Source organism: Astatotilapia calliptera, chromosome 14 (genome assembly GCF_964374335.1).
Source record: "Astatotilapia calliptera chromosome 14, fAstCal68.1, whole genome shotgun sequence".
NCBI classification, from domain to species: Eukaryota; Metazoa; Chordata; class Actinopteri; order Cichliformes; family Cichlidae; genus Astatotilapia; species Astatotilapia calliptera.
The window spans coordinates 28,389,494-28,400,655 of NC_137435.1; the positions used below are offsets into that span (position 1 = coordinate 28,389,494).

The window sequence follows — 11,162 nt, forward strand, 5'->3', positions numbered from 1 at the left end:
TAGAACTAAAGAAGCTTCTCGGATGAGAGGTGAAACGTCTTCAAGTAACTTAAAGAAGTCCAGACACTTTTCTTTGCAAGCTCCTTTGACTACGATAACCTGGATGACTGAGAACCTTCACAGACATATACCTGGATAGAAGAGTTTGGAGAGCTATTACCTGAAGGCTACATAGAGAAATTACAAGAAAGCTTCAGACTGTGCTGAAGAATAAAGGTGGTCATACCAAAGACTAACTTTCAGGCTCTTTAGAATTGTACAAACACAGTTTTTGTCTTATATACTGTATTTCCAGGTATGTTTACACATGTTTCAATAAATCCCTGCAACTATTTCCCATTTCCCAAAAATATAAATGAGTGAAGGCTGGCTCAAGTCCTTTGCACATCACTGCATACACATTAATACAATTATCAATTAATCCCTAAAATGTGCATTTTTGTGAGCTGGACTCACACAAGCCTAATCAGATATCACAGAGAAGATGCGCAACTTTCTGCGCTATTTCGTCATTAACGCCCAGGACCAGCAGGGGGCGTGAGCGCGCTTTGAAGGCGGGCTCCGGAGCGCCCCGCCCCGCATGCAAAAGCTGCTGCATTTAGCACAGATTCGCAGCGGCGTGTTCGGCTCTGCGCTGTTTGTTGCGCACTTTCAAGCAGAGGTTTTAATCAGCCACGACGAGAACCAGAATTCATCAGCTTTTAAACTACATATATATAAAGAGTACACACAATGGCCACTGGTAAGTGAGAACGCATTTTATTTCCGATGAGAAAGTAGGTCAAATAGCTTTGGAGCTAACGTTAGCTTGCGAACCGCGAGGCCAGAACCAGGGCTCCGTCTATTCCATGGAACGCAGGCTCTTTTTCCCCCCTCATTAATGCATGCAAATAATTTTATTTGTTTATAATTATTCATCTTTTCATTATGGGAAAGTGCTTCACGGCATCTTATTTTTAGCTGTACTTCAAAACACGAACTGTGGCTACAGTGGGCTTTGTCGGGGTGGCTGTTAGCAAAGAAAATTCAAAGCGTCTTTGTTATGGCGAAGGCTGTTGTTTCTCTTGCGGATCCAGAAGTATTTTGCTCTTGTAACGTTATCTTATATCCTGTGTTATAGTTAACTGTAATCGTACGTGTGTGTATTTTCATTACATCAGGCTGTGCGAAGAACAAGGGGTATTTTGAGCAGATCATTTGTTTCGTTTTCAACATTTAGTCTAAGCCAACGCTAAAGTGACCGCCATTTTCCCGGCTCGGCCTGACTAAGGGCCTGTTGGCGTGTTGCTGGCCTGCTTAAAGTAACCTATTTTTGCCTTTGAGGCCAGCTGCTTGGTCAGCTAGACATTTACTTCACTTTTTAGCAAACACATTTACACCACTGTGTTATTTTTGTTTCAGACTCAGGCTACGGTGGCCCGCAAAGGTAATGTGCAGACAAACTTTAAAGTACATACCCATGTTCAAAGCGTGTAACTGAACAACGTTTTAGCTTTTTGAACACATTTTAAACCCGGAAGCTAAATGTCTTTTTAACCATGTGTCTGCAGCTATGGTTCATATAGTGGAGGTCAGCAAGGCGGGCAGGTAAGACCTCTATTCTGGCTACTTGATGTAATAGTACAAGTTCATTTATTTTAAAGTAAAACCTGCTTAACTTATGCATTTGATTGGCAGGGTTATGGACAAGGAAATAGTGGCAGCTCCTATGGAGGACAGAATTATAGTGGCTTTGGACAGCAAGGTACAGTATGTAAATGCAATTTAAACACATTTTGTTAAACAGAGGCCACCTAAAGTGTCTTTTTTTATCATTATTATTATTATATTACTTTTTTTTTTTTAAATATCAGTTACTAAAATGTCTTTTCACATCTAGTTTAGTTGGTGTTTAAGTTATGTGTCCTTTAAGATCTGGCATACGCCTGTGTCCACACACAAGTTTGGTACTGGTTTTTATTGTCTTTTGGTGGAAAGTATCCCGGGCACAGCAGAGGTCAGGATACTGTCCACTTTAGTACAATCTCATTTGGTACAGGTTAATTGTTTTATAAATTGTGAAATGCTAATGTGAACCTTGGGGTTGTTTTTAAACTTGGTTCATCTCTTCATCTCCACAGAAAATTATGGCCAGTCTCAGCAACCGAGCTATAATAACTATGGACAAGAGTCCTCTGGGTAAGTTCATAATATCTCTGTATTAGGGATGGGGTGTGTTTTGTGTGTGGAAATGGGAAAAAATCCAGCAACGATTTGTATGTATGTAACTAATGCAAGATTTAAGGGGGGAAACATCCAGCTAATTCTGCACTTGGTTGATAATCTCCCATTCAGATATGGTGACAAGCCCTCCTATGGGCAGCAAGGATCTGGGTCTTATGGACAGCAAGGCTCCTACAGTGGTCAGGGGCAAGGTGGAGACAGTTATGGACAGGGACAGGGCGGTGGTGGTGGTAGTAGCGGATACAGTGGCCAGAGTGGTGGCAGCGGTGGATACGGAGGCCAAGGGCAAGGAGGAGGTGGTGGCGGTGGATATGGACGATGGAATGAAGGTATGCTAACTGGATCATAAAATCTCAATAAGTCTGTATTTGAAATTGGCCTGTGCTAAGAATTTCTTTTCTGACTTCCACCAGGTGGTGAAGGTGGTGGTCAGGGTGGGAGGTTTGGGCGTGACTATGGAGACCGTTCAGAAGGAGGAGGCTACAGAGGCAGAGGCCGTGGCGGCAGTGGCTATGACCGCAGTGGTGGATATGATCGTGGCGGAAGAGGCGGACCTCCTGGTATGGGGTAAGTTGCACAGTGCCACTGCCCCTAAGGTACCCTTTTTAACTGAAATATGAGAAATGACTTGTTTATACATCATCACCACTCATCAACTACAAACCATCCACATAGATGGATTTTTTCACCACTCATCTGCTTTGTGCTCCAGATCCGCAAACACTGGTAATTTTTCTTCTTTTAAAACCTGAACGATCAAATGTTGCCGCAGGTAAAAAATTTCCCAAACATATGCTCCAGGTGCTCTGAGCCTTGATTTTTGTATTTTTAAATTTTTTGTGTGTGTGTGTGTGTGTGTGTGTGCGCGTGTGTTTAATCTCATAAGAGACACGCTGGTGACAAAATCCACTGTTAAGATTGTGTGATTTGTACTCAAGTGGTGGTTAATTGGAGCGTAGTTGCTCGACTCATTGGAGATCCACTCACTATCAATGGGATCTTAAGGTAAAAAGAAATGGAGATTGAATACAGCTGCCCAGATAAGAGCTGGTTGTGCAACTAACATACCCAGACTGACACAAGTTTTGTCCATTTGGCAACAAAGGTTGAAAAGGACCTCTTGGTGTTTTCAGAGACTTTCATCCAGTGGAATATTAACCTAAATGGTGCCATACCATTCTTCTTTTTCTTTTTTACTTTGGACTAATTTGTTACTAAAAATGGATTTGACTTTTTAACATTTAAACTGTGCCTCTATTGAGAGGAGGTAAATATAATCTTTATTTTTGGAGCCTGTACAGTCCGAAAGTGCCACATTTCTTTTTAATCCTTTAAACCTCCTGTTATGTTAAGATCTCGGTCTCAGTTAAATTTCCAGTAGCCACACGTTTTTAAGATGCCAGTAAGTTCACAAACTCCAGTTTTTGGTACTTTCATGTCTTATAATGACCACACAATGTACTGTGAGCAGTGGAAACTCCCCTGAGGTGATGCACTTAGACCTGGAGCCACATTTTCAGCTGCTTCACATTCAACAGGTTTCATTCAAGTGTTGTATATTTGACAATGGCGAACATGTATGTTGTGTTAACATGGATCTACATTTTATACTACAGGTGATTGAACTAAAACATGGACCTCAGTAAAAGGATCACATAAATGCACTCAGTGGAAGATTGCTCATTGGTTTGCTGCACCCCTTAACATCAATTTGGCTCATTTTGTTTAAAAAACAAAAAAAAGCTGTTTGGTTTTTTTTTGTTTTTTTCTTTTTTTTCAGCTAATGGTATCTAATCTGGCCATGTGAAAAGTACCAAATTATCTGTAAACGGTGCCCCAGTGACATGTAATAACTACCTGATTGTTCAGTCAGCGCTGCCTAGTCGTCTGCTTATTGATCTCTAATGTCAAAGACTAACGCATTCATCGTGTGAGACATTTCCACCGTAGTCGCACACCCTGGCAGGAGTGCATACTGGTGGGGATGTAGGGGAGCTTTGAGCTCTCAGTTGGGACAAAGGAAAAGCCATCATATCTCCAATTTTTCCTCTGCAGAGGTGGTGACCGTGGTGGCTACAAAAATTACGGTGGTAAGTGACGAGCATCAGAACTGTGTCGGTGGGGGAGGAAAGAGTTTGAGTTAGGAAAAAGAAAAGAGGGTTTAAAAAAAGAGAGAGAGAGGAACTTCAGTGAATGCCACCATTTCCATGTCCAGATCCCAAGGGTACTCCACCTATTGCTATTTGTCATAATGGTAAAGAACATGGAGCTTGAGATGTAAAATAATGGTTGCATGGAGACAAGAGCTGATTGTAAATGAGAGGTGTTCCCAGGATGAAGAAGGAAAACTTTCTAAAACTGGAGACTTTATGGTGGTTTTCATTTCTGGTGTAAGTTCAAAAAAGAAAAGTGAGGGGAGGAAAAAAAAAAACAGAACAGTTCTGTTCCTGTTGAAAGGTGTTGGTATGTGACGCAATGGTATGAAAACACCCACCAGAAAGCTGTTAACATGGTATTTGGTTAATTTTCTTTGGTATCATTATGCAATGCTAGGGACAAAGTTAATACTTAATTATGTGAAAGCTCACCACGGAGTTAAAAAATCCTTTTTCACACATTCTCCTTCCATCCTCTTTTCTGTTTTCCAGGATCTCGAGACTACGGCTCAAGGGATGAACCAGGTGAGACTTAAAGTGGACATTAAACATGTATGGGCTAAAAGCCCTGCACTGAATAAGTTACATAAATTTTACACTGCCTGTGGAGCCAGATGTAAGAAACGAGTGTTTACGTTTTTAAAATGAGTTTGGCGCCATCTTGTGTACAGTCTGGGAGACTTCACCAGGTTGGTTGGTTGTTTTCGGCTAATACATCTGCATTGGTTTATGTTGCCTAACTAGCGAGAGAACACAACTCATTGTACAGCCAGAGGCAACACAAAGGTGACCTCTTGGACTCCTTATTTTTAGTATTTTCTGCTGAGTTGGTTCTGTTTCTAGTTGATTAACACAAGCTAATGTAAATTTGTTAGTCGGAACTTAAAAAAAACAGCCAACCTGGTCATGTCATGTACTGTTCTGTAAGACGGAGCCTAAACATGTTCTGTAATCTTTAAACACTTAAATTTGATCTGTTTTTAGATGAGGTTTGTTGACACTTTCTGTCGTCTGATCTCATCCACAGCTGGAGAGCAGGACAACTCTGACAACAACACCATTTTTGTACAGGGACTTGGAGAAGATGTCACAGTTCAGGAAGTTGGAGACTTCTTCAAGCAGATTGGCATCATTAAGGTACTGAGCGAATCTGAGACTGATTTCTTTTCATTTGACTGGATTTTTATTATACCAGATCAGTCCTTTCTTTATGCACCTGAAGCAACCTCTATCATTTTAATTTCAGTTATGTCTAATTTATAGCCACAAAACTGACAGTAGGGGTAGTGCATTACGATGCAATCATGTTGCCTGGCCTAATAATGGACTAAAATGATGTAAGCATTACAGAGGACCAGAGGGCTAATACTATTTATCTGTCTTTGATTCATATAGGCATCATCTACCACCTCTACTTCATTTACTTTAGTGTAATTAGGTTTCAGTTTTCCACCAGCACAAACACACACGATGCTAGTAGCATGGGCGTGTACTCGTGTAGGTATTCATTGCAGCAGACTCAGGCATTTAAAACAGTAAATTCAAAAAATGCTGATCATCACGAAATGTTGTGTACTTTTAGGTGAATAAGAAGACTGGCCAACCAATGATAAACATCTACTCTGACAAAGCCACTGGGCGACCAAAGGGTGAAGCTACAGTGTCCTTTGATGACCCTCCATCAGCCAAAGCTGCTATTGATTGGTTTGATGGTAAGAGCCCTGATATGTATTTTTATTTCCTGACATGTTTCAGCACTGTTTTCACTGACCTGTTGCTTGTTTAATTTCAGGAAAGGATTTCAACGGCAAACCCATCAAAGTATCATTCGCCACCCGCAGAGCTGAGTTCACACAGAGGGGTGGTGGTGGTGGTGGTGGTGGCGGCGGCGGCAGAGGGGGGCGAGGAGGTGGGTGTTGCTCAGGCCGTCATCTGGGTTCAAATGATATACAGTTGGTAAATTACGTTACCTGTACTGATGATGCATCTTGGTTGGCAGGTTTCAGAGGTCGTGGTGGTGGTGGACCCAACTTTGACATTAAAGGAGGAGACTGGCCTTGTCCCAACAGGTGAGGATTTTAAACTTTTTTTATTTCATTTCTTAATGTTTATTAATAAAAATTCAACAGAACATGTCCATTTGGCTCAGTTGCATTTCTAAATGCCTGGATTTCCTTTCCTCAGCTCTTGCGGCAACATGAATTTTGCCCGGCGGCAGGAGTGTAACAAGTGTGGTGCACCCAAACCAGGAGATGGAGGATTTGGAGGTGGAGGTGAGTGCTTTAGAGATGTTCTTTTACCTGAAATGTTTACAGGATTGGAAAATGGTCCCTGTAGCTTTAGCGAAAAGAAACCTGGTAGCAGGAACATGTTTCTAAGTATGGCTAAACTTGGCAAATTCCTTTTTTTTTTTTTTTTTTTTTTTTTTTCTCTCTCTCTCTTCCCATCCTTTGTCCAAATCCTTATTGCTCAATTTTTATGTTAATACATTTAGTAATGGATTAAAGGCTTTTGGGTGATTTCAGTTTTGTCATTTTATAAATGCAAGAAACTCATTTTTATTGTAATGAAAATGCAAAGTTTAACATAGGAAATAACAGCACCACTTCAGAGTAGTTGCATGTGTTAAAGACTTAAATTGTTAGGCTAGTTTGTGCTCTAACCTGTCACGGACCCATTTGTGTTGTCATGTCATGATGCATTTGCAGATCGTGGAGGCAGAGGCGGATATGGAGGCGACAGAGGCGGTGGCTTTAGAGGGCGTGGAAGTTTCCGCGGGGGTGACCGCGGAGGATTTGGAGGTGGCGGCTACAAAATGGGAGGAAGGTCAGTTGAAGACTCTTGGCTGTTGCAGTAGTGTCATTACAGCAGGGTGGTCCATCTACTTTGTTGCTTGGTTTAAAAAGTGGTGGTTTCTTGTGAAATGGCTCAAGCAGTGATTTCACTCCTTGCCCAATCAGTGTCGTGCAGTCTGTCACATTTTTGCTGGCTGAGGGGTGCTCAAGTACCAGTACCTAATGGAAAACGCTTAAAAAAAAAAAAAAAAAAATGGATGGACTTAGAGTAGGTGTTAGTGGAAAAGAGACTTTAGACCAGGGGTGGGGGAACTCCAGGCCTCAAGGGCCAGTGTCCTGCAGGTTTTAGATGTGTCCTTGATCCAACACAACTGATTGAAATGGCTAAATGACATCCTCAACATGTCTTGAAGTTCTCCAGAGGCCTGGTAATGTACAAATCATTTGATTCAGGTGTGTTGACCCAGGACGATGTCTAAAACCTGCAGGACACCAGCCCTTGAGGCCTTGAGTTTCCCGTATCTGCTTTAGCCACTACTTTATGGCCAGAAGAGGGCGTACTCTGCCCAAAAATGACTATAGTTTGTCTTTTTCAGTAAGATAAGACTCTATTGATCCCAAGACCAGGAAATGTTTGCGTCACCTCAGGTACAGATATCAGAAGGAAATACAAATAAGTACAATTAATGGAAAAAAAGTAAGATAATACACTAGGGCTGCTCTATTATGGCAAAAATGATAATCACGATTATTTTCACTAAAATTGAGATCTCGATTATTTGACGATATTTATTTAACCCTTTAAGACCTACTATAGAACCAAGTCCGCCAGAGCTTGTATTATCTTTTCACATGTTGTAGTGCCATTTGTGGGAGCATTTCAAGTTGCTATACAGCTGTTATAGCCCATATTTTAATAATATGTATGCATTAAGTCCATAGTAACTACATTAATTGCAAAAAAGTGCAATAAACTACAAAAAAATTGAAAATCGTTTTTGTTTTTTTTACATATATTTCTACTTGGAGAAATTTAAGAGGTTTATCCCTCAAAACTTTAAATACAAAAAAGTTGCAAAAAATAGTTTACAACAACAGGAAATTTATTTTGAGTGTCTTCATAGTTTTATTTTGGAGATACACCAATTTTTATATACTGCAGGAAAAACGAAAAAACAATCCTATGATGCAAATTTGCAACGAAAACAGCAGGTGCATCAAAACAAACTATTTCCAGCAGTGCAATTCGAGTTCTAAGCATCACAGCAACTATTCAGAAAAGTCAAACATGACCAGTATAGGCTTTTAAGGCCTACAAGTAAAAAACTACATTTTCCGCTAAAATGACGTCACTTCCGGTTTTGGGCAGGAAATGGCGGACATGCGATAGTTCGCGCTGACGTCTGTTTCACTTTGGGAAGTGTTACAAACAGCTGATCAGATCAGCAAAACGTGTTTCTGGAATATTATGTTTTTGTTCCTGCAAGCGCTTTTTATGCAATTTTTGCAAAGCTTTATGTGGAAGGAAACCGTGACCGAGGACAAGTTGATGGCATCAGATGTAAGTACAACTCCTCCGGTTTCATATGCAAAAAAAAAATATTGCGCTAGCTTACACGGTTCGGGTTCTACAGGGATTTAAAAATAGTTACACAAAACGGAGCGTGCTGCTCTGACCGGCTTTAAAGGGTTAACAATGACTTTAAAAAATAATATAAAATAGTGTGCAACACCACTGATGTTTGTTTGTTTGTTTGTTTGTTTTTGTTTTTTTTAACCTCTTTTCAACCAACAGCAGTCACTCTCCTCTCCAAATAACTTCTGCTTAGCTTTCCGAGCTTCCCTCGGGTCCTCTTAATCAGCAGTCCTCAACCTTTTTTGCACCACGGACGGTTTATGCCCAACAATATTTTCACGGACCGGCCTTTAAGGTGTCGCAGATAAATGAGGGAGGGGCTAATAATCGGCTCAGTCATTTTTAATGATCGTTGAAAGCCCAGATCGTAATCGTGATTAAAATTCGATTAATTGAGCAGCCCTATAATACACTATATGCAATGGTAGCATACACAGTATGTGATTATGGATATGGTTGGAAATATGCAAGACAAACTATATAGCTTGACATAACTATTGTATGTCAATGTTATGTATGTATAGACATGTACACACTAAATATACATACATATATACTTGCACATGTCCATACACATGGAAGGTCCATTATGCATGAAGTGGTGACCGTGGATGTTCACAGTGTCCAGTGACTTATGACATCGTGATTGAGGAGTTATAGAGTCTAACTGCTGTTGGGATGAATGATCTGCGAAAGCGCTCCTTCCTGCAGCGAGGGTGTTTCAGTCTCTGACTAAAGGAGCTGCTCAGCCCACTCAGATACTCATGCAGTGGGTGATGTGGGTTGTTCATGATGGATGTCAGCTTTATTAACATCCTCCACTTGCCAACCACCTCCACAGACTCCAGGGGACATCCCAGCACAGAGCTAGACCTCCCCACCAGTTTGTCAATCCTGCTCCTGTCCCTGTCCGAGCATCCACTCCCCCAGCAGGCCACTGCATAGAAAAGGGCAGATGCTACCACAGTGTCATAGAATGTCCTTAACAGAGTCCTGCAGACTCCGAAGGACCTCAGTCTCCTCAGCAGGTGGAGTCGACTCTGGCCCTTCTTATACAGGATGTCTGTATTTGTAGTCCAGTCCAGTTTATTGTTGAGGTGAACACCCAGGTACTTATAAGAGTCCACTATCTCAATGTCTTTCCCTTGGATGTTCACCAGTGTTGTAGGAGGTGACTTCCTCCTGAAGTCTATGATCATCTCCTTTGTCTTGTCGGCGTTGATTTGGAGTACATTGGTCTCACACCAGCCAACAAAGTCACTGATGACCCCCCCTGTATTCCTGATCATTCCCGTCTGATACGCATCCAATGATGGCTGTATCATCTGAGAACTTCTGTATATGGCAATCGTCCAAATTATAACAGAAGTACTTTGGCAGTATGATCTTCAAGGAGATTAAACTGCATTTTGTGGTGTTAGCAAGCTGTGAGTGAAATTACACAATCCAAGGAGCCCCTAAGTGTTCCAGGTGTCTGAATATTCACTCTGAATTGTGTTTGGTTTGGCTTCATAGCAGACTTGTTTATTGCTCTACCCTGAAGGTGACATGCTGCATTAATGGCTTTCTGCTTTATTGAAATCAAGCTCTGCTGCTCATTTAAAATGTGAAGGCCTGTGCGAATGAGAAGTTGACATTATGGCTCACCTTCATTTGCCGGCTGATTCCGGTTTTTATCTCAATGACATTAGCACATGTGGGTCTTCGTTAAAATGCAGCCCGAGTAACAGACATCTTTGTCTTCTCCCCTCAGAGGTGACCGCAGGGACGACAGAAGAGACCGGCCGTACTGAGTGCTCCAAAGAAGAAAACCATTCCAGCCCCTAACTTTGCCGTGGACGGAGGATTTAGATTGGAGGACTAACTGGGTGTAGGAGAGGGGAGGGTGTAGATGAGACAGATGTGATTTTTGTCTACTGTAGCTGGTGCATCCTAAGTATTACTGTTCTTCTGTGATTCAGGGATGTGTTGAGCTTATGTAAAGGGGCTGATTGGCACCTGTAGGCATGTGGTCTTTTGTTTTTGTTTTTGTTTTCTCCCCTTTTTGTTTTTTGTTTTTATTTCTTTGTACATCTTTTTAATTTTCTGTCAGATTCTAGTTGCTGATGTTATGTGAGGTAGACTTCATACCATTGTTTTGTATAAACGGAATAAAATGTTTTACTTGGTTTTCTTTTTTTTTTTCTTCTTTTTTTTCTTTTCCAAAATTATATTAAACTGTGATCTTTTCTCTGTGCTCCGTGTGAGTTCATTACACACTAACCTCTTCAGCACTAAAGAAACAGCAAACTGCATGTGATTCATATCTTTAAAATTGGTTGTGTGCAGCAGGGGAGACGCTGCCCTGCTGAT

At 41.2% G+C, this 11,162-nt stretch overlaps 1 protein-coding gene across 1 annotated transcript; it reads left to right on the forward strand.

Annotated features, from left to right (window-relative positions):
- The first annotated feature begins 543 nt into the window (after positions 1-543).
- On the forward strand, positions 544-11,039 carry taf15 (TAF15 RNA polymerase II, TATA box binding protein (TBP)-associated factor). Its single transcript, XM_026191874.2, has 16 exons — positions 544-742; positions 1,402-1,426; positions 1,551-1,587; positions 1,678-1,744; positions 2,121-2,178; positions 2,335-2,552; positions 2,637-2,790; positions 4,279-4,313; positions 4,872-4,904; positions 5,407-5,516; positions 5,962-6,091; positions 6,172-6,288; positions 6,379-6,448; positions 6,564-6,652; positions 7,088-7,205; positions 10,564-11,039. Exons 1-16 carry the CDS (start codon positions 733-735, stop codon positions 10,601-10,603), a joined length of 1,311 nt encoding a protein of 436 aa, XP_026047659.2. The 5' UTR covers positions 544-732; the 3' UTR covers positions 10,604-11,039.
- The last annotated feature ends 123 nt before the right edge of the window (positions 11,040-11,162 follow it).

Excerpts from the sequence above, each read along its gene's own strand:
- taf15 (XM_026191874.2), top strand. Across the intron at positions 1,588-1,677 it reads GAGGTCAGCAAGGCGGGCAG|GGTTATGGACAAGGAAATAG; the intron begins GTAAGACCTCTA and ends TTTGATTGGCAG. Across the intron at positions 4,905-5,406 it reads CGGCTCAAGGGATGAACCAG|CTGGAGAGCAGGACAACTCT; the intron begins GTGAGACTTAAA and ends TCTCATCCACAG.